This window comes from Rhinoderma darwinii, chromosome 4, assembly GCF_050947455.1.
Source record: "Rhinoderma darwinii isolate aRhiDar2 chromosome 4, aRhiDar2.hap1, whole genome shotgun sequence".
NCBI classification, from domain to species: domain Eukaryota; kingdom Metazoa; phylum Chordata; class Amphibia; order Anura; family Rhinodermatidae; genus Rhinoderma; species Rhinoderma darwinii.
The window spans coordinates 87,939,847-87,963,774 of record NC_134690.1 but is presented as its reverse complement, the minus strand read 5'-3'; the positions used below and the strand labels follow the sequence as shown (position 1 = coordinate 87,963,774).

Below are 23,928 nucleotides of genomic sequence, written 5' to 3'. Positions count from 1 at the left end.
TTGTTACATCCGGTGTCCACCACCAAGAAAATCAGTAATACATCACTAGGGAGGTGGGATGATGGATAGGGAATAGCAATATAATGTTCACATTCTTGATGTTGCCATTTAATTATTTTTATATATATCTATATCATCAGCAGGATTGGTGGGATCTTTCTGCCGACAGGACAGAGGCTAAATGTCCCCAATATATATTTTATTCAATATTTCCAGCCTTGCCACTTTTTAGGAGTCCGTTTCATTCCACTTATTTTATGTATAACCCTTTTAGGCCATACTCTCAGGACTACAAAAAATGACAGTGCAAAACGGATCAACTGACTGCTTTTAATGGCCGTTTTGCATCCAAGTGTGTCCATATTTTCATTCATTTCCTGGCCGCCTGACCATTTTTAATGACCGTTTGCTATCCGTTTTTCATGGCCGTTAAATAAAATTCATAATTTTTATTTTTCACTTGCATTAACTCCTGAAAACACCACAGTGCCCCTGAAGTTAGTGCTGGAATTCCCCCGTAGATAGTGCTACAGTGCCCACTGTAGATATTACCCGCATATAAAGTGCCAGTGCCCACATAGTTCCCATGTAGGAGTGGAAACCCTGGCCAGATCTTTGCCGCTGCGCTGGATCTTTTACCTCGATCACGCCATTCTCCATTTAATCTCGACACTGTCGCACAAGAAAACCCTACAAGGTTGGCTTTTTTTTTAAATACCGGCCCCCGGCTAGTCTAGCACTGATGACAGAAAACTTGCTGACTTAATTTTATGCTGCATTTCGGATCACATGTCTAATTTCCATATAGAGAAGCTCCAATTTGGGAAAGAGCAGGTATCTAATAGAGTGGCCAATTAGAGTATACGCTGAAAGGTATCTTACACCATAAACCGTTTTTTAGTTCTAGCGTTGTCTCTATCCCGTAACTGCCACGTGGACAGTACCAAGCACCTTGGTGACCAGTAAGTGTGTGGACCTGGGGTAGGATATGAATGCATTGTTACATGGGTTTGTGCTGCCTTGGCAAAATGTATCTGGTCTGGTCTGATATTTTTTTTTTTTCGTGATCTGCATTCTTTTTGCTTTCCTCAATTTATAGATAACAAGTCATAAGATCAATATTAGCGCTGATCTGTATATAGAGGAATGGGGCAGACAGAAATGTGAAGGAGTCACAGGTTTCCATGGCAGCTGACGAATGTGAACGTTTGCTTCCATATTCGGGCCCGTTGCACGGTGTTTAGCATGGTTTGTGACAGGGCACTGATCATTTCTGCTCCCTGTCACTGTGCCACTCTATATATACCCTCCAGTGGCATTCTGTATGTGCTAAAATGTATGAATAGTTAATGGCGTGGTCAGGAAAATGTTTAATGTGATTTTTTAAAGTCGCTTTTAATTATTGAAATAAATTATCTGGAGCTAATTTGCATATGTTTAGCCCATCAATACTCATCGATCGTTCATAAAGAGACAGATTTATGATGATCACTCTCTCGCGCTGGTGATTTGACCCATAGCTAGTTAATCTTTCAGCTCCACCTACAGTCTGTATGAAGGATCTGCAGCACTGTTTTGTAAGGGTCAATGCACACGATGCATATTACGTGTGGTTTTTCCACGCGGATTTGCGATAGGGAAATCTGCAGTGTAATACCGTACCAGCATAGTCAATGGGATTCCAGTAAATCTCATGTACACGCTGCAGTATTTTACAGGGCGGAAATTGACCTGCGGTGCGTTTTTTAGAATCCGCGGCATGTCAACTTATCTTGCGTTTCCGCTTGCACATTGTTTCTGTCTAGTGCTGTGAAAAATCGCACCAAAACCCGCACCATGAAAGAGCTCTGAAAAAACGCATCAAAACATAAAAAACGCCCCAAAATACGCATAATCCGCTGAGGGTTTTATTTGCGAATTTTCTGCGGTTTTGGTGTGTGCATGTAGCCTTGGGGGAACCATCCACCTAGCAACAGGATACAGGTCACTAGCCTCCTAAATGCCCATTTACAGGGACCGATAATTGTGAACGCCTATTCCTGAGAACGCTCATTCAGCCGATTATTGGTCCTTGTAAACAGGGCAGCGATCAGCTGGCAAACAAGCAAACAACAGTAATAAGTTCTCCCCATTCAGTATAGCATCGGCCCGTGTAAAAGGGCCTGTGAACGAGTGGCGATCTAAATGTATTATTTTCGATCCACATTGGATTTCTACTCATGTAAACCCATCTTTAGGGCAGCAAAACACAGTGTGTTCAGGGCGGGTACGCTGCGTCAAGCTGCACAGTGTATCCGCCCTGAACACCGCAGGGAATGCCATCCCAAAAAAACGCACCGCAATGTGGTGCTTTTTTGGGGCGGAAAGCAGGGCCAGAAAAAAAAAAATACATACCACATCCTCTCTTCTGTGCGTAGTCCGGCCTCCTGGGAGGACATTGCAGGCCATGTGACCGCTGCCGCCTGTGATTGGCTGCAGAGGTCACATGGGATGAAACGTCATCCCAGGAGGCTGGACTGGAGAAAAAGCAGGGAATTCTGGGTAAGTATAACTTTTCCGCCGCATACGTAGCAGCACATACCACTTGTCGCGGGTTTAAGCACCCCATTGAATTCAATGGGGAAAACCCAAGCGCAGCAATTCCGCAGCATTAGTTGACATGCTGTGGCTGGGAAAAAACGCACCGCAGGTCAATTTATGTGCGTTTTATTCGGCTGATTTATCGGGTTTAAAATCCTTAGTAGGTGCTGACTGGCTGCTTGTATGTAAGTTTCTGTAAATGGCAGTGCAGGACTGTGGAGGAGATACATGTGTTGTATCATACCTCCCAACCGTTCCGATTCTGGCGGGACAGTCCTGGTTTCTCACCGCCGTCCCGCCCGGTCTTCAAAATGCCCCGCTGGGCGCTGCACCAAAACAGCTGATCGCTGCTGACTGCAGCAGCGATCAGAAGAAGGCAGGAGTCTTGCGGCGGTGTTCTCACTGGGATCGATGCCAGCTCGGGAGTGGACCAGTCCAGTCACCAGTCCAGTCACCTGACCTATCGTCTAACCTCACCGGTCATGTGACTGGTCCACTCCCGGGCTGGCATCGACACCAGTGAGAACGCCGCTGCAAGACTCCTGCCGCCTTCTGACGGTGAGTGAAAGCAGAGTGCATGTGAGGAGGAGGAGGGTCTTTTTTTGCTCCCTGTAGGAGTCTGAATCCCCAATCCCTAGCCGGGGATTGGGGATTCCGCTACAGGAGAAGTGAGTGACTACACTGTCTATATATGGACACCGCGACTTCACTCATTTCTGAAGCGGAATCCCCGACCCTGTGGCTGGGAATTCCGCTACAGAAGAAGTGAGTGACCAAACTGTCCATATATGGCCGGGAATTCCTCTCCAGAAGTCAGTGACTACACTGTCCATATATGGACAGTGAAGTCAGTGACTTCTCCTGGAAGGGGGGGGGATGGGTGCAACTTGCCGGGGGCTGGGTGGCATTACCTGCCGGGGTCTGGGTGGCATTACCTGCCGGGGTCTGGGTGGCATTACCTGCCGGGGTCTGGGTGGCATTACCTGCCGGGGGCTGGGTGGCATTACCTACAGGGGGCTGGGTGGCATTACCTACCAGGGGGGCTGTGGCAACAAATTTAAATGAAATTCATCAGATTTTAAAACGGACAGGGAAAAAAACGGATGCAAAACGGGTCAAAAACGTTTTTATCGGCCGACACTCTGACCCTGTCGTGTGAATAAGGCCTAAGGGGCTGTGTGTTGCGCTACCTACAGGGGGGCTGTGTGTTGCGCTACCGACAGGGGGGCTGTGTGTTGCGCTACCTACAGGGGGGCTGTGTGTTGCGCTACCTACAGGGGGGCTGTGTGTTGCGCTACCTACAGGGGGGCTGTGTGTTGCGCTACCTACAGGGGGGCTGTGTGTTGCGCTACCTACAGGGGGGCTGTGTGTTGCGCTACCTACAGGGGGGCTGTGTGTTGCGCTACCTACAGGGGGGCTGTGTGTTGCGCTACCTACAGGGGGGCTGTGTGTGGCGCTACCTACAGGGGGGCTGTGTGTGGCGCTACCTACAGGGGGGCTGTGTGTGGCGCTACCTACAGGGGGGCTGTGTGTGGCGCTACCTACAGGGGGGCTGTCTGGAGCTATCTACAGGGGGGCTGTGTCTGGCGCTATGTACAGGGGGGCTCTGGTGGATGATTTTTCCATTGACTGGTAGCAGAGTTACACAACTGGGAAAAAAAAAATCCCCATCATGTAACTCTGCTACCTGTCAATTGAAAAGTCATGCACCACAGGGTTTCCCTCTTGACTTTCATTGTTCTCAGCCTTTTAGTTTGTCCTTCAGCTGATGCTGCCGTGATGAGCAAATGTTATACCCAAGTTAGGAAAAGTAACATAAAGACGACATAACCGGACCCACAATATCTGTGATATCCAGACAGTCCAGAGATCCACAGTGAGAATGTGTGCGCGCTTGTTATTTGCAGACGGATCTGGCCGTGATTTGATGTGTTGATGCCGGATATTGGGCGTGGCTTAAAATGTCCCTCTTTTCCGAATACAAAAGTTGGGAGGTATGGTTGTATTATAGGAGCAATATGTATGGCACATTTGTGGGGGAACTGCTGTAGTGACTACTCTCTGGGCGCTGCAGTGTGAGCATTTAATGGTTGTTGCTGTGTAGCAGACATAGTTTTAAGGGCAATTCTGTGTGTTACTATTGTGGCTCCTGTAAACAGAATTCAGCCTTATTCCTTATTCAGACGAACGTGTAAGTCGTTTTTTCAACGGCCGTCCCACATCTGCATGTATTTCTATGGGGCAGTTCACACTGCAGTTGTTTTAACAGACCGTATGACGGGCCTGTGAAAAAATAGGACATGTCCTATTTTCGTCCGTTTTCATGGATCCGTCAATAGACTTAAGTCTGTGGGATCCGTGAAAACGAGTCCCGCACGGGTGCAAATCGGCGGTGAAAAACTGCCGTTTTTTTACGGCCGATGTCACACACATGTTCGTCTGAATAAAGCTTTACCCAGCCACCTATGTTTTATTATGTGAGACTGATAAATGTGAGAATAACTGAAGACCTGTTTCTGAACAACGCACTAAAATGGTATCCCCATTTCTTCTGTTCTCAGGTCCAGGCTCTATCTGCAGGTAGTAAGTTTGAGTCCGAGATTCGCGCAGAACAGGATGAAAGGAAGCGACAGGAGGAAGAAAAGAAAAACCGTAGAGCTGCCTTCAAAGAGCTGAAATCTGCATTTAATTAAGAATTTGCCGCCTCTGATATGAATGTCTGGTCACCGTCTTCAGTCGCCCTAACAAAATGGAGCCCTAGGGTTTATTGGGTTTTTATGGCTGCAAGTCCTGTTCTTGTGCATGTAAGACCTGCTAAAGCAGGGAGTATTGTCCCCCCTAATAGTTTGCTAAACCAGGCTCTTGACTCCTACAACGAGACGCCAATCTAGCAGTATTTGCTTCTGTACATACCAAAACTTGCCTATTTCTAACGTGCCATAGGTGATAAAACGACTGCCTTTTCCTTTGTATCTAATTCTACAGTATGTAATGGGTTTGATGTAATTTAAGGGTTTATGCATGCTACAAATGTTATACTTCTGGATCAAATGTAAATAATTTCTTCATAGCTAGAAAGGCAAGAGAAAGTAAAATCAAGGGGATTCCTATAGGCCAAACCCTATAGACCTGCAGTCCACTGATCTGTGACATTCCTTGCAAAGGGATCCCGTCTGTTAACATTCTCCATTTAAGATCCTAGCAGCTTTTGACAACATATGATAAAGTAAGGCCTTATTGAATATTCATATATTTAGTGGAATCGGGATTAACAATGTTTTGGAATGATCCATTCTGATCTCGGCTGTGGAAGGTGACGTAGGACATTCCCGCAGTCCTTTATTAAGCGGTTTGTAAAATGAGGCAATATTGTAAATAACTTGCTGCAGACAATGTGTAAAGGGAAAGATCTACGCAGAGAACACTCTATGGGGTTTTTTTTTTTTTAAATTGGCACTCAAAGCCTAAAGGGAGCATCTCCTTGCAGTACTGGCTGCTGAAATGACAGTAAACGGTACAGGAACATGGGCACATATTGTGCGCTGACTTGTAGCCTGATCAGTTGTTACAGACCATCTGAATGTGAAGTGTCGCTTTAGTGTTTTTGTTGACTGAACAGGCAACGTCTGTCTCTTCTTCATCCAGGAGCCGTCCGATGATGCGGGCAGCCTGGTAATTATTATATAGTGCGTCATGGTGTTTGCCTGGGATGTTCTATTTCTGGTCCCGGTGCATCATGTTGCACTCTTGGAAGAAGCTTTGCAATTCGGCTACGCCGCTACTAGCTACTGTTATAAACACATTTTATATTAATATAAAAAAATAATAAATATGTTTTACTAATAAATCTTGTAGTGGATTTGCTGGGTCTTTAAATTCGTAATTCTGCTCATTATATGAGTCACGGATTGGCGGCTATGGAAATGTTAGTCTCTTGGCCAGGAAAGGGCGTCAAGATAATTGTGTGCATGTGAGAAACCTCAATACACTCCAATGTGTAACGTCCTACAGACCCCACCCTATTCTAGTTGGGTATAATAGTTTAGGAATTCAAGTTTAAATTCTTTTACAGACCTAAATAAAAAGTGTCTATTACAGATTTGCTGGAAGAAGCTAATGACAACCTGACACCCACACACAAATACCAACCGTACTTTAAATGTGTTGCAGGGCATTGTCTTTGCCACATGCCCCGCGGACAGTCGCCTGCATTTTTGGCCCGTGACCCCATACAAAGTGTGTCCATCACCTAAAATTGGGAAAAACGCAGCAATTTATGCACCATTTTCTGTTGTAAAAAATGCAGGAAATTGTGTGTTTTTGCCGCAACGGAAAGCCTTAGACTTTTAACGGAATTGCTGCAGAAATTTTCTGCAGCAATTCCGTTGTGTGTGGACAAGCCCTTAGGGAGAACAAAAATATCCCTGAGGAGTAAGTATGGAGGGGTTCAGTAAGTAAAACCTAATAATGTTACTAAAGTATGTGGGAATATGCTGGAGTTAATCTGAAATTCTATATGTACAAGAAAACTGTCACGAAGTTGTCGCCTCCAATGATCGAAACTTATAACTGCAATGCAAAGGAGGAAAAGACTAAGAAACAACAGGAGACATATAGGTACAGGGGAGCAAGAACGAACAGTCCTTTTACAACTGCTAAGTTTGGCCATAACTCGTTGAGCGGTGCTCGTTTGCTCCGTTCAGAAAGAGCTATGTATGGGGACAAGCGATCATTACCACGATCCATCGTTCCCATGCATTACCATCAAGTCGGCAGCACATCTCCTTGTTTACACAGGGAGATGTGCTGCCCACAATAATAATATTTTCTGCTGCATAAACAATACAATCAACCTATGAACGAGCGTTTGCTCGTTCATCGGCTGATAGTTTCCCTGTTTACACAGGACAGTGATTGGGCCCGTGTAAAAAGGCCTTAAAGGCTACGTACCTTTTTTATTTATTTATTTTTTTATTTATTATTTTTTTTTATAAAAATGTGTATTGGTGCAACTTTGTACTTAATTTTTATTAAAGGGTGACTAAACTTTCAGAAAACTTCTGACGTGGCAAAGTGACCTGTCGGTGCTTGGACCCCCACCGATCAAAACTTCTAAGACCCCCGCCGATCGCTAAAACAATGCTGTAGAAGGCTTGGAAAGCCGATGTAACGTGTACGGGCCCGTAGAATTTCTATTAAGTCCATACACCGTTACCTCCGCTTTCTGAGAAAAGCCAAGCCGGTCACCCGAGCGCTTCTGCCGCTTCGTTTTAGTGATCGGGGGTCTCAGTACTCGGACCCCCACCGATCAGAACTTCTGATATGTCACTATGACATGTCAGAAATTTTCTTTAAGTTTAGTTGCCCTTTAAAAATTATTTTAACTTTTTTCTCATACAGCTTTTGTATCCTGTATACAGAGCAGCTGTATCTTGCGTTGAGACATGAATACGTCAGGTGAGACTGATTCAGTGACAGTGGGTCGGACACGGTTGTCGATCACATCTAAGTTATGAACTTAGATGTGATCGTTAACCACTCGATCCTGCATGTCTGATTGTTAACGAAGTTACAATAATAAACATACACAATCTAAACTAATAACACACACTGTTGTACTTCTCGTGTCTTTTATTGAGCATATTGAGTAAAGATCTACAGTGCAGCGAGAAAAAGTAAGTAAACCCTTGAATTTAAATGCCGTAAAAAGAAAAAGGCGCAAGACTTGCGTTTTTTTGATCACCTTACCGCCCAAATAAAATTAAAATGATTAAAAATGTATGTACACAAAAAGACCAATAAAAGCTACAGCTCACCCCGCAAAAAACAAGCCCTCACACCACTCGACTTGAAATATGGCGACGCAAAAAAAAATTGTATTGTGCAACAGTAGTAAAACATTAAAATAAACAATATCAATTTGGTATTGCTGCAATCGTTAACAATCCACTGAATAAAGTTTTTATGTTATTTATACCACACGGTAAAGGGTAGGAAAAAACTCAAAGAATGGTGACTTTTCTGGGCTTTTTCCATTTCCCCTCCCCCCGCCCCCAAAAAAAAGTTAATAAAAGTCAATCAATTATATGTACCCCAAAATTGTGTAATTAAAAAATACAACTTGTGCTGCAACAAAATACTATTTATACAGCTATGTCGACGGAAAAATAAGAAAGCTATTGCTCTTTGAATTCGCCGATGGAAAAACTAAAAAAAACTAAAATAAATTTGATTGGTCATTAATTAAGGACGCAGCATAGTTGGGGCCTTAAGGCTCAGAGCCTATTTTTCAAATCTGACATTTCAATTTATGTGGTAATAACTTCGGCATGCTTAAAGAAGCTCTGTCACCACATTATAAGTGCCCTATCTCCTACATAAGGAGATGGGCGCTATAATGTAGGTGACAGCAGTGCTTTTTATAAAAAAACAAACTATCTATTTTCACTGCTTTTATTAGCGATTTTAGATTTATGCTAATGAGTTGCTTAATGCCCAAGTGGGCGTATTTTTACTTTAGACCAAGTGGGCGTTGTACAGAGGAGTGTATGACGCTGACCAATCACCCTCATGCACTCCTCTCCATTCATTTACTCAGCGCATAGGGATCCTGTTAGATCCTGATGTGCTGTCTTATACGAACACATTAACAATACTGAAGTGTTTAGACAGTGAATAGACATTCCACGGGATGTCTATGCACAATCTCTGCACTTCATTACTCTGTGGTAGTTACAGCAGAGGAAGCGTAATCTCTCGAGATTACGTGGTAAATGACAGGTTACAGCGAGATTACGCTTTGCTCTGCTGTAACTACCACAGACAGAGTAATGAAGTGCAGAGATTGTGCATAGACATCCCCTGGAATGTCTATTCACTGTCTAAACACTTCAGTACTGTTAATGTGTTCGTATAAGACAGCACATAAGGATCTAGCAGGATCCCTATGCGCTGAGTAAATGAATGGAGAGGAGTGCATGACGCTAATTGGTCAGCGTCATACACTTCTCTGTACAAAGCCCACTTGGTCTAAAGTAAAAATACGCCCACTTGGGCATTAAGCAACTCCTTAGCATAAATCTAAAATCGCTAATAAAGTGGTGAAAACAGATTATTTTTTTTAAATAAAAAGCACTGCTGTCACCTACATTATAGCGCCCATCTCCTTATGTAGGAGATAGGGCACTTATGTGGTGACAGAGCCTCTTTAAACCCATCCAAGCAATTCTGAGATTGTTTTCTCGTGAGACATTGGGCTTTATGCTACTGGTAAAATTTGGTCGATATATTCAGTGTTTATTTGTGAAAAATTGCAAAATTTAGAAAAAATAGCATTTTTCTGAATTTCAATGCATCTGCTTGTAAAACAGATAGTAATACCACACAAAATAGTTACTAGTTCACATTTCCCATATTTCTACTTTAGCATCATTTTTTTTGAACATTCTTCTATTTTTCTTGGACATAACAGCGATTTCTATTATTTTTAAGAAAATTTCAGAAGCCTTTTTTACGGTACCTGGTCAGTTCTGAAGTGGCTTTGCGGGGCATATGTATTAGAAACCCCCATAAAACTCCCCATTTTAAAAACTAGACCCCTCAAAGTATTCAAAACAGCATTTAGAAAGTTTTTTATAACCCTTTACGCATTTCACAGGCATTAAAGCAAAGTGGAGGTGAAATTAGCAAATTTCATTTTTCTTGTGCTTTTTTCGAAGTCATTAATTTGTAAACTGCCTGAAGAAGGGGCCTCTGCGCTCTGAAATCTTGCATATAGAACTTTTATGGCTAGCCAATAAAGGTATCATACCTTCTATACTTTTGTCTTTTTTGACACAAAGGTATTTAACATTGCATATTGTTTCTGGCTAACACGGTACTACACCATTTTTTACTGTACTTCATTTGTCTTGCTGAATTTCAATTTTATTAAAAAAAATTCTGTAACACAGAATTTTTTACCAGAGAAACATTGCTAAATATGTATTGTCCAGATTCCGCTGTTTTTAGAGATGTCCCACATGTGGCTCTAGTGCACTCGTGGACTAAAACACAAGCCCCAGAAGCAAAGAAGCACCTAGTGCATTGTGGGGCCTCTGTTTTTTTTTTTTTTTTATTAGAATATATTTTAGGCAGCACGCCAGGTTTGAAGAGGTGTTGAGGTGCCAAAACCGTAGGAATCCCCCAAATGTGACCCCATTTTGGAAACTACACCCCTCAAGGAATTCATTTATGGTAGTTATCATTTTGACCCCACAGTTTTTACACTGCATGTATTTGAATTGGGCTGTGAAATTTAAAAAATTACATTTTTTCCAATAAAATGTCATTTTTCATAAAAATGTCTTATTTTCACACGGCACAAAATACCCCATTTTGTTGCCCAATTTCTCCTGAGTGCAGCAATACCCCATTTGTGGCGATAAACTGCCGTTTGGGCACATGGGAGGCCTCAGAAGGGAAGGAGTGCTGTGTTCTTTGGAGTTCAGATTTTGCTGGATTGGTTTTCGGGTGTCATGTCGCATTTTCAGAGCCCCAGAGGTATCAAAGCAATGGAAACCCACCAGAAGTGACCCTATTTTGGAAACTATACCCCACAAGGAATTCATTTATGGGTGTTGTGACCATTTAGACCCCCACAGTTTTTTCCACAGAATTTATTTGAATTGGGCAGGGAATTAAAAAAAAAAAAAATGTAATTTTTTTTCCAATAAGATGTAGTTTTGGCTCAAAATTTCTTATTTTCACAAGGAATACAATACCCCATTTTGTTGACAAGTTTGTCCTGAGTGCGGCAATACCCCATTTGTGGTGATAAACTGCCGTTTGGGCCCATGGGAGGGCTCAGAAGGAAAGGACCACCATTTGGCCTACTGGGGATTTTCTGGTGCTACGTCAGGTATGCAGAAGCCCCTGAGGTACCAGTACAGTTGAAACCCCCAAGAAGTGACCCTGTTTTAAAAACTACACCCCTTAAGGCATTCATCTAGAGGTGTAGTGAGCATTTTGACCAGAGACATATACCCCATAAACTGTAATGTGGGTTCTCCCGGGTATGACAATACCCTCAATGTGGCTGTTAACAGCTGCCTGGGCACACAGCAGGGCTCAGAAGGGAAAGATAAGGGTGATAAGCTGTGCGGAGAGCATCAGGGTAAGTAAAACTGGGGTCAATTAAAAATCAAGGGGTGTATGATAAATTTTAAAACACTCTTTCATACAGAGCCCTGGTTTTTCGGGACATGTGTCACATTGATATATTGTGTCCTCCCTTATCCCCCTCTTATAGCAGACTTTGCATCTCTTTTGACTTTTTAGCTTCTTGCCAGTTTGGGGAACTTCTCCTGGAAAGTGTTGCCCTGGTACGATGCGTGTGGCCCCGCTTCCAGAAGTACTGTGTGTCCACCTTCTTGGTCCCTAAAGATTAGGTTCCTGTTAACCACCTCTTGAAATTCCAGGAAAGTTCTCGTCTGGCCTGCACATTGACGTAGCACGTACACATTGTACAATGCCATCTGTATGATGTGCACAGCCAGCTTCTTATACCACACCGCATGGCGCTGTAGGGCTTCAGGACTTGTTCTGACAAGTCCACCCCTCCCAAGTACCTATTGTAGTCCAGGATGCAGTCTGGTTTTGGGGTCTCCGTACTAGTACCTCATACAGGTACATGGGTACTGGTGTGGCCATGTATTGTTGTCAATACAAGGACATCTCCCTTGTACTTGACACACAATATGTTGCTGCTAGAATGTGCCCTGCTCTCACCCCTTCTGAGTGTATGCCCAAGGAGAGTCTTAGGCTGGATTCACACGAGCATGTTCGGTTCGTAAAGGACGGAACGTATTGCGGCCGCAAGTCCCAGACCGAACACACTGCAAGGAGCCGGGCTCCTAGCATCATCGTTATATATGATGCTAGGTCCCTGCCTCGCTGCGGGACAACTGTCACGTACTGTAATCATGTTTTCAGTACGGGACAGGAGTTCCACGGAGAGGCAGGGACTCCTAGCGTCGTACATAACTATGACGATAGGAGCCCGGCTCCCTGCAGTATGTTCGGTCCGGGACTTGCGGCCGAAATACGTTCCGTCCTTTACGGACCGAACATGCTCGTGTGAATCCAGCCTTGGGGAGGCCTCTCAGGTTTTCTCTAGCAGTGCCGCATGCCGCAGGACTTCTGGAAGCGAGGCACTTGAAGAGCGGGACGCTGGTATAAAAATTATCCAGGTAGAGGTGGTAACCCTGGTCCAGCAGTGGGTGCACCAAATCCCACACAATTTTTGCATTAACTCCTGGTAAAGGGGGGGGGGGGCATTCTGGGGGCTGAATACTGGTTTCCTTCCCTTCATATATCCTAAATTTGTAGGTATACCCTGATGCACTCTCGCACAGCTTATAAATCTTCACGCCATACCTTGCCCTCTTACCCGGCAGGTACTGGCGGAATTGAAGCCTCCCTTTAAAATGTATCAAGGACTCATCAATAGAAATACACTTCTCGGATGTGTATGCTTGGGCAAACTGGGCACTGAAATGGTCTAATAGGGGTCTCCATTTATAAAAAGGGTCAAAACTGGGGTCATCTCGGGGCGGGCACTGCTCATTATTCGTATAATGTGAGAAGCAAAGTATTGCCTCATTTTTATTTATTTTTATTTTTAGGTTCCAATTCAGTTCTGAAGTTGCTTTGAGGGGCCCATATATTAGAAACCCCTATCAAACCCCATTTTAGAAACTAGACCCCTCAAAGTATTCACAACAGGAGTTTAGAGCAAAGTAGAGGTGAAATTTACATATTAATTTTTTTTGTCAGAAAATCCTTTTTATTCCATTTTTTCTGTAAAACAGAAGATTTTACCAGAGAAACACAACTCAATATTTATTGCCCAGATTCTGCAATTTTGAGAAATATCCCACATGTGGCCCTAGTGCGGTAATGGACTGAAGCACCGGCCTCAGAAGCAAAGGAGCACCTATAGCATTTTGAGGCCTCCTGTTTATTAGGCACCGTGTCCAGTTTGAAGAAGGCTTGTGGTGCCAAAAAAATGGAAACCCCCTCAAAAGTGACCCTCTTTTGAAAACTAGACCCCTTGAGGAATTCATTGTAGTTTTCATGGGGTGCATGCGACTTTTTGATCAGTTTTTATTCTATTTTTAGGGAGGTGACGTGACCAAACAATTGTGATTCTGGTTTATTATTATTTTCTTTTATGGCGTTTACCGCGCGGGATAAATAACTAAATTATTTTGTAGTTCAGGCCGTTACGGACGCGGCGATACCAATTATGTATAGTTTATTTGTTTATTTTTATTAATAATAAAGGACTGATAAGGGAAAAAGGGGTATTTTTACTTTTATTACTTTTTAAAACTTTTATTTTCTTAACTTTACACAACTTTTTTTAACTTTTTTTTTTACTTAATTACTTTGTCCCACTAGGGAACTTGAGGGCAGGAGGCCCTGATCGTTATTCTAATACACTGCACTACATGCGTAGTGCAGTGTATTAGAGCTGTCAGCTACTCACTGACAGCAAGCATAGTGGGTCCTGACTTTGTCAGGACCCACTAGGCTTCTGTAGATGGCATAGCCAGACGGCATTGTTAGGTGTCCGGTTGCCATAGCAACCATCGCTGCCCGCTATCATGTAGCGGGCCGTCGATGGTGGTTTAACCCCTAAGAAGCCGCGATCGCTATTAAACTCGGCTTTTAAGGGGTTAATCAGCGGGGACACAGCGATCGTTCCCTTCTATGGGAGCTGCGGCAACCGCTGTACAAGACAGCAGCTGTCACAGCTCCTGTATGTGTCGGGAAGACGGCCGAAATGGCCATTCCTCCCGTGACGTACTATTCCGTCATGGAGCGCGAACGGGATGGTTACTATGACGGAATAGTAAGTCACTGAGCGCGGAGGGGTTAAGGCCTAATATAGACTGGGCATTAAAGGGTTAAATGGTGCCATTAAAAACTAACTGAAAAAACAAGTTGTCATACAGCTATCAAAGCAAAAATAAAAAGGTTATGACATTTGAAAGCCGGTCAGGAAAGAACTAAAATGAAAAATAAAATTATGGTTGTGGCGGCAAGGGGTTAATAACATGTAGATCCCCTTTTAGCAGCAATCACCTCCACCAAAAAGTTTCCTGTAGCTGCAAATAGGATTTGCATGACGTTGAGGAGAATTTTGGGCCTTTCCTCTCTGCAAATCAATATTTCTGGCATGCTTTGGGTTCGCGACCCCCTTCAGGTTTTGATAGGGTTAAGATCAAGACTTAAATCTTTTTCATCCATTCTTTATTTGATTTACTTGTGTCATTGTCTTATTACATCACCCAACTCTCTTCAGCTTGAGGTCATGGACTGCTGCCTTTCATTGTCTTGTAAGATGTTTTGATATAACCTAGAATTCATTGTTCCCTCAATGATCACAATGTGTCCAGGCCCTGAGGCACCATGATGCTCCCTCCACCAAGCGTCGCAGTTGAGATGAGGTTTTGGTGTTGGAGTACAGTGTTCTATTCTTCCAATCATAGCATTGTGCGTTTGTGCTAAAAAGTTCCACTTTTGTCTCATTTGTCCATAGAAAATTTTCCAAAAAGCATTGTGGTACATGCTGGTAGTCTTGGGCAAACTTAAGATGGGCTGCAATGTTTTTTTTTTATACCAGTGGATTCTTTCATAGTGTGCCTTTATAAACACCATTCTTGTTCAGTATTTTCTAATAGTGGACACGTTAACAGAGTTTTTTTTTAGTTTGTATAGTCTTCAGTAGGTATATTGCTGTTAGCCTTGGGTTCTTTCGCACCTCTTTCAGGATTGCCAGTTGTGCTCTAGGAGTGATGGTGCCCTACTCCAGGATAAAAAAGCAACAGTCCTGTTTGTCTAACTGTGGATTGATATACAACCTGGTCTTAATGCTTTTGTACCGTCTTGCAGCTTCATGCGTCTCTATAAGGGTGCAGTCACACACGGCAGATTTTGTTGCAGAAAATTCTGTGACAGAAAATCTGCTTCATTCATCTGAACGGGTCTTGCAGAAATCCATGCACCTGCTGCAGAAACAGCCTCATTCAGATGAATGGAAATTATTTTCAATCGCAGAAATTCTGCAACAAATTATGATGCCTGTAAATACACCCCTACACGTCTTCTGAGGTCTACTGAAAGTTCTTTGCCTCGAGTCATGGTTCACGATAACTAATCTTTCTTGAGAAGAACAGATTTGTTTGTGACCAGGTATTGTGTGTGTTTATGTAATGGGCAAAGCACCTGTGAAACCCACACTTCCAATCTGCTATTAAAAGCACCTTTTTTCAAGTATCTCTTGAAGTAGTCATTAACACAAAGGTTCACTTCCATAACATGTTCAAAAGAATTAACTTCTTTTCAGCACTATGTACACTCTTTACATTCAATGAACCCACCATGAGAGACGAGACTGGAGTTCTGGACATGGAGATTGGAGAAAGGATAGATCTGGACAAGAACAAAAAGAAAAAAAAATAAAGATCCAAAGCAGAAGCAAGGACTTGATGTATCCTCCTCCGGGATGAATATCAGGAGGAAGGTTTAAAAAATAAAAAAATGGGAACAAAAAAGTCTCCTTACAGGAAAATGTGGGGTCTTGGAGGAATCATGACAGAAGAGTTCAAGACCCCTTACATTAACATATCTATATGTAATTCCCCAACCAATATTTTATACAGGGAGTGTGACAATCCCTCTTCACTATTTTATCTTCTATTATTAAACCACACTTTATACCATCTGAATTTGCCAACTGGTAATTTCTCCCATATTCAACCAACCCAGCCTTCAATCTCCCTCCAAAAACTATTTTAAAAAAATAGGTTATTGAGGAAAAGATGACATATTGTATTTTATAAGAAACTCATTATTGCCTGTCTAAACCATATAACCTTTCTAACTTTATCCTAGTCCTTCGTTGTATTGAAAAGCTCTGGGGATGAGTATATTGATATTACATAGCTTGCCCTGGGAATTGCTGGGGTCAAACAGTGATGCCTAAGGGACGCCTATGATGGTTAATTGATGCATAGGTGAACTGATACTGTATATACTCTGGTCTCCATCTTCCAAATACAGGTCAGAGTACAGCGTTGGCTAACTCTGTAATTAGCCATGGAATTTGAATAGGCAAAAGTGAGTATATGGTGGGATCTCTATTGTTTTGAGTCCTGCTGTTTACACGGCAAGGGGACTCCTCCCCAATTGCCACTTGTCTACAGCACAATAAATGTACCCTGCGGGTAAACCAACTTATGGACACCTGGCTTAGCTTATATCCACCAGATATGACATGGCACACGATATGTATTCAAGGCTTGATTACTTTTTTATCAGACGCTGACCTTACAGATTCACGGATAACTGTGATTGACAGTATTGCCTTTTTGGATCATGCATTGGTTATCGTTCAACTGGCCGTACCCATATCTCTACCTAGACAAGGGACTTGGCGACTTAATGACTTGCAGTTACAAAATTTGAAGATAGCACAAAAGATTAAACAGGTGCTATCCAATTACTTTACTATAAATTAAAGCGAAGAAGGAAACTCTATGACGATCTGGGAAGTACATAAATATGTATTAGGGGCCTCTTCATTAGTCATGATCCACGGGTGAAAAGGGAGAGAGCGATAGCAGTTAGATATATTCTCACACAAATGATCAAATTAGAAAAGATACAGAAGAGAACTCAAAGTGAGAGTAGAAGTTCTACAGAAGGAAGAAGCTAAATAGATTTTTATAGGTTTTCTTTTTTGTCGCCCACACTTCTATGAATATGGGAATAAATATGGGACAACTCTAGCACAGATGCTTCGAGTACAAAGATCCCGCAACTTTATACCATCAGTATGTACAGCGACAGGAGGAAAAGTTTCATTGTTTTCAGACATTGCCAGGGATTTTCAGAAATACTACAGGGTTTTATATGATATTGATTAGACTAACTCAATGACACAAAACTTTTGGACTATCATTGAGAAATATCTATTGGAGGCCCAGATAACGAGGATCCAAGCGGAAGATTTGATGGCGCTTGAGCTTCTAATTTCTGAGGGAGAATTACAACTAGCCCTTAAGTCAACACAGTCTGCTAAAGCACTAGGCCCATATGAGTTTACCATCTATTACTATAGAATGTTTGCAGGCATTCTTGCACCCAAATTTGTTGCAACATATAATACAGTCGCAGAATTGGGGGTTGTGCCTATAGATTCTCTTAAAGCACATTTGATGTTGAGACAAGACGAGAAAAGATCACAACTTATGAGCTATAGACCAATGTAGCTTTTGTATGCGGACACTAAGTTGTTTGCGAAAATACTTGCCTTGTGTCTTAGCCCATTAATGGGCCAGGTTATACATTATGATCAGGTAGGATTTGTGAGGGGAAAAGTAGCTAAAGATAACACTACTATGAGGCACATTGCGACCTCAAATCATTTATCGAGTCCGATCCAAATCTGGCGGTGCTGGTCTCCCAGATTTGAAGAGACACCACCAGGCGACTGGATTGATGCATATATTTATTTTTTTATTAATTGATGCATATTTTTGACTGGAAATATGTTGACTCTAAACAATGGGTACAGTTAAAAGAGGATATTGTGGGTCACAGATTATAGGTTCTGCCGTAAATCCTGCACCCGACGAGATCATAGAACTCTTTATGTAGACTATCTGCTTCGTGTCTGGTATACTGTGCCCTCCAGAGGTCACTTGTCTAAGTCTATGGGCCAATATACCCTTTATTCTCTAATCCGTCTTTTCCTCCAGGTATGACTGCTGATAACTTTCTCCGTTGGCGAGCCTGCAATGACACTAGGATTCATCTTATCCTTCTGAGTTTCTGTCATTCCAGTTGTTACACCAATCCTCTCTATCTCCTAGCTATCACATACTCAGTTGCGATCTTTTATTCTTGATATAATACCTAGAAACCAATGGAACTCTTCTCTTACCCCTTTTGAGGATCTTTACCTTTCTTCATTGCCGCTCATGAGGATATTATCCTCCCTACATAAGATTCTTAAAGATACTCTGGACAAGATTGCACCTCCATTTCTTGCTTCTCGGGAACGAGAGCTTGGTATTTCAATTAGTGCCACTGCTTTGCCTAAAACATTTGTATTAACTCATAAGCTACCCACAGCATGCGCTGCACAAGAGAAAAACGACAAAATACTTATATCCATCGTATCGTAACTCCATCTTTCCTACAGTATCTACCCAAAGTTGGAGGGAATGTGTTGAGGTTGGTACTATGCTTCACATCTGGTTCAGTTGTCCAAAACTTAAACCATTTTGGGGACAAAATCTTTGATATCTACCACACAGTCAGTGGAGTACAGATCTCTGCAACACCACAAGTTGCACTTTTGTCTGTAATTCCTGGATTCATATCTCTTGCTTAGACACTTCATAGCAGCTGCTTATGTGGTCATACCCCGCCACTAGAGAGCAAATTAACACCCTTCCATTTTGGAATGGTCAAGGAAATGAGAATGCAAGGATTGACTTCAGAGAATTCTGGTGACTCTTCTAAATTTCTTGCAACATAGTCTGAACGACAACTCTTTTAGACCTCTCTGGACTTTCAGCCTTACTCAGTTTCAATTTAAATTTCAAAGACGTTTCTACAGCCATTTTTTTTCCCTTAACCCCCTACCTCCCCCTTTTTGTTCTGTGTTTCCTTTCTACTTCTCTTCTTTCTCCCTCCTTTGTTGCGTGTCTCTATGTGTCTAGTCTTCATCTTTAGTCGCAGTTCTCATCCTTTCGTCATTGTATAGGCTGTACATTTTTGGATTTGACTACTGATGTGCATACTCTATGGAGGGGATTATAGGTTTCCGAAGGAGATGGATCTCACACATTATCATGTGAAGAGCTGCCTTATCATATTCTTACTGTTTGTATAAAGTAGGTAGCTGCGATCGTCTCTTTCTGCTGTTATTTTAAATTTGGATCTTTTCCCTTTTTTTCGAAACAACTTGTCAGAGAAATTACCAATATATAATGGCACCTGTCAGGGATGTCCCCTATTGCCCTTCATTTTTATAATAATGTTCTAACTCCTGCTTTGAGGGGGGAAACAAAATGTAGATCTTATAAGCTTAGAGGTATAAGGGATGGAAGATTAAACCTTTTGTTCACCCTCACCCGTCCGATGATTTAATTTCTAAATTTAATGAAAGAGATCCAGATTTTTGGTAACATCTCATTTTAAAGTTAACCTATTCAAATCAATGGCCCTAGATGTGCAGTTGCCAATGACAAATGTGGAGCAATTGAAAGTTGCTTTTGGCATTAAATGGGCGTCACAGTAGTTAGGGTACCTGGTGGTACGGCTCCCCAGAGACCCAGGACATATCCTTAGGCTAAGCTTTCCGACATTGCTCATGAAAATACAAGAAGATTGCGAGCGATGGACCAAGGGGATCTTCTCATTGTTTAGGAGATGTGCAATTTGGAAGCTGAATATTTTCCTAAGAATTTTATACCTCCTGCAGGCACTGCTGTGAGGATCTCCTTGGCCTATTTTTAATCTCTAACAGCAATACAAAACACATTTATCTGTGCAGGTAAATGGGAGTTGTTGGAAAGAAAACCTCGGTGGCCATAGAACAAAGTTTTATTAAAATTCTGATAAAATCGCCTGTATAAGTGATGTACACTGGTCTACGATTAGGAACCACTCTATCATAGGTACAACACTAAAGTGCTGCCTGAATGATAAAGTTAGAACTTCTCTCATTCCGGCTTCATCACCAATGATGCCAGGGTTCGGCATGTGGTGGAACGGGTGGACAAATTGCTGGGAGGGGCTGGTGATGATCCAGCTGTTGTGGTCCATGTCGGTACCAACAACAGAATAAATGGTAGGTGGAGGAGCCTTAAGAATAATTTTAAAGAACTAGGCTACAAGCTGAAGGGAAGGACCTCCAAGGTTGTATTCTCAGGAATACTGCCTGTGCCATGCGCATCACAGGAAAGACAGCGGGAGCTCAGGGAGTTAAATGCATGGCTTAAGTCTTGGTGTAGAGGAGAAGGATTTGGGTTCCTAGAGCACTGGGCTGACTTTTCATTGGGGTACAAACTGTATTCTGCAGATGATTTGCACCTAAATGGAAGGGAGTCCGCTGTGCTGGGGGAGAGAATTCTAGCTGGGGTGGCGGAGTGTTTAAACTAGGGCTGAGGAGGGAGGCCAATGTAGGAAATAAAGGGATAGTTAGGTTAGAGAGGGGTCAGACTCTATTGGTGGGGGGAGAAACAGACGGTGGGGAGAGGACTAGGCAACAAGATAAGGAGATCCTTTCGTTACAAAACAGGAGTGAAAATAAAAAGGCCCAAATGTCAAATCACATTTCTGATAGTGAAAGTGAAACATTTAAAGGCAAGTTAAAGTGTATGTTCACAAATGCCAGAAGTCTAGCAAGCAAAATGGGGGAGCTGGAGGCCTTAATACTGGAAGAAGATATAGATATAGTTGGTGTTGCTGAAACATGGCTGGACTCTTCACATGACTGGGCTGTAAATCTACAGGGTTTTACACTGTTTCGGAAAGACAGGGCAAATAGGAAAGGTGGTGGTGTATGTCTGTATGTGAGAAGCGATATGAAGGTAAGTGTAAATGAGACATTAGAGGGTGAAGACTGTGAGGAGGTTGAAACCTTGTGGGTGGAATTACAAAGGGAAGTAAACACTGAAAAAATTACTTTTGGTGTAATCTATAGACCCCCCAATATAACTGAAGAGATAGAAGGTCAAATATATAAACAAATGGAGCGGGCTGCACAGGCGGGTACTGTTGTGATAATGGGAGATTTTAATTATCGGGATATTAATTGGTGTCATGGTTCGGCTTCAACTGCAAAGGGGAGACATTTCCTCAACCTGTTGCAGGAAAATTTTATGTGCCAGTTTGTGGAAGACCCGACTAGAGGTGAAGCTCTGTTGGATCTGGTCATTTCTAATAATGCAGAGCTTGTTGGGAATGTCAATGTTCGTGAAAACCTTGGTAACAGTGATCATAATATAGTTATATTTTACCTATACTGTAAAAAACAAACGCAGGCTGGGAGGGCAAAAACATTTAATTTTAAGAAAGCCAATTTCCCCAGGATGAGGGGGGCAATTCAGGATATAGACTGGGAAGAACTAATGTCAAATAATGGGACAAATGATAAATGGGAGATTTTCAAATCTACTTTGGGTAATTATAGTGCAAAATGTATTCCTACAGGTAACAAGTATAAACGACTAAAATTAAACCCCACATGGCTTACACCTTCTGTGAAAGGGGCAATACATGACAAAAAAAGGGCATTTAAAAAATACAAATCTGAGGGTACAGCTGTAGCCTTTGTAAAATATAAAGAGCTTAAAGAGGCTCTGTCACCAGATTTTGCAGCCCCTATCTGCTATTGCAGCAGATAGGCGCTGCAATGTAGATTACAGTAACGTTTTTATTTTTAAAAAACGAGCATTTTTGGCCAAGTTATGACCATTTTCGTATTTATGCAAATGAGGCTTGCAAAAGTACAACTGGGCGTGTTGAAAAGTAAAAGTACAACTGGGCGTGTATTATGTGCGTACATCGGGGCGTGTTTACTACTTTTACTAGCTGGGCGTTCTGATGAGAAGTATCATCCACTTCTCTTCAGAACGCCCAGCTTCTGGCAGTGCAGATCTGTGACGTCACTCACAGGTCCTGCATCGTGTCGGCACCAGAGGCTACAGATGATTCTGCAGCAGCATCGGCGTTTGCAGGTAAGTCGATGTAGCTACTTACCTGCAAATGCTGATGCTGCTGCAGAATCATCTGTAGCCTCTGGTGCCGACACGAAGCAGGACCTGTGAGTGACGTCACAGATCTGCACTGCCAGAAGCTGGGCGTTCTGAAGAGAAGTGGATGATACTTCTCATCAGAAAGCCCAGCTAGTAAAAGTTGTAAACACGCACCGATGTACGCACATAATACACGCCCAGTTGTACTTTTACTTTTCAACACGCCCAGTTGTACTTTTGCAAGCCTCATTTGCATAAATACGAAAATGGTCATAACTTGGCCAAAAATGCTCGTTTTTTAAAAATAAAAACGTTACTGTAATCTACATTGCAGCGCCTATCTGCTGCAATAGCAGATAGGGGTTGCAAAATCTGGTGACAGAGCCTCTTTAATAAAATCTGTAAAAATGTAATAAAATCAGCAAAAATACAAAATGAAAGGCAGGTGGCCAAGGATAGTAATACAAATCCTAAAAAATTCTTCAAGCATATAAATGCAAAAAAGCCCAGGTCTGAACATGTAGGACCCTTAGATAGTGGTAATGGGGAGTTGGTCACAGGGGATCAAGAGAAGGCAGAGTTACTAAATGGGTTCTTCCGCTCTGTATATACAACAGAAGAAGGAGCAGCTGATGTAGCCGCTGCCGGTGCTGTTAATATATCAGTTGATATACTGAATTGGATGAATGTAGATATGGTCCAAGCTAAATTAAATAAAATAAATGAACACAAGGCCCCGGGACCAGATGGGTTACACCCTAGAGTTCTTAAAGAGCTTAGTTCAGTTATTTCTGTCCCCCTCTTCATAATATTTAGAGAGTCTCTCATGAGTGGTATAGTGCCAAGGGACTGGCGCAGGGCAAATGTGGTGCCTATTTTCAAAAAGGGCTCTAGGTCTTCGCCGGGTAATTATAGACCAGTAAGCTTAACATCAATTGTGGGGAAAATGTTTGAGGGGCTATTGAGGGACTATATACAGAATTATGTGACAATAAATAGTACTATAAGTGACAGCCAGCATGGTTTTACAAAGGACAGAAGCTGTCAAACCAACCTGATTTGTTTTTATGAAGAGGTAAGCAGAAGCCTAGACAGAGGGGCCGCTGTGGATATAGTGTTTTTGGACTTTGCAAAGGCATTTGACACTGTCCCTCATAGACATCTAATGGGTAAATTAAGGACTATAGGTTTAGAAAGTATAGTTTGTAATTGGATTGAGAATTGGCTCAAGGACCGTATCCAGAGAGTTGTGGTCAATGATTCCTACTCTGAATGGTCCCCAGTTATAAGTGGTGTACCCCAGGGTTCAGTGCTGGGACCACTATTATTCAACTTATTTATTAATGATATAGAGGATGGGATTCATAGCACTATTTCTATTTTTGCAGATGACACCAAGCTATGCAATATAGTTCAGACTATGGAAGATGGTTGTGAATTGCAGGCAGATTTAAACAAACTAAGTGTTTGGGCGTCCACTTGGCAAATGAAGTTTAATGTAGATAAATGTAAAGTTATGCATCTGGGT

At 42.4% G+C, this 23,928-nt stretch overlaps 1 protein-coding gene across 1 annotated transcript in view; it reads left to right on the top strand.

The window, feature by feature from the left end:
• EFHD1 (EF-hand domain family member D1) overlaps positions 1-6,427 on the top strand; it is a 33,670-nt gene extending 27,243 nt beyond the window's left edge. Inside the window, exon 4 of the mRNA XM_075861330.1 lies at positions 5,142-6,427. Coding sequence (XP_075717445.1) covers positions 5,142-5,273 — 132 coding nt within the window. The 3' untranslated portion in view covers positions 5,274-6,427. The remainder of the gene's footprint in view (positions 1-5,141) is intronic.
• Positions 6,428-23,928: the final 17,501 nt, after the last annotated feature.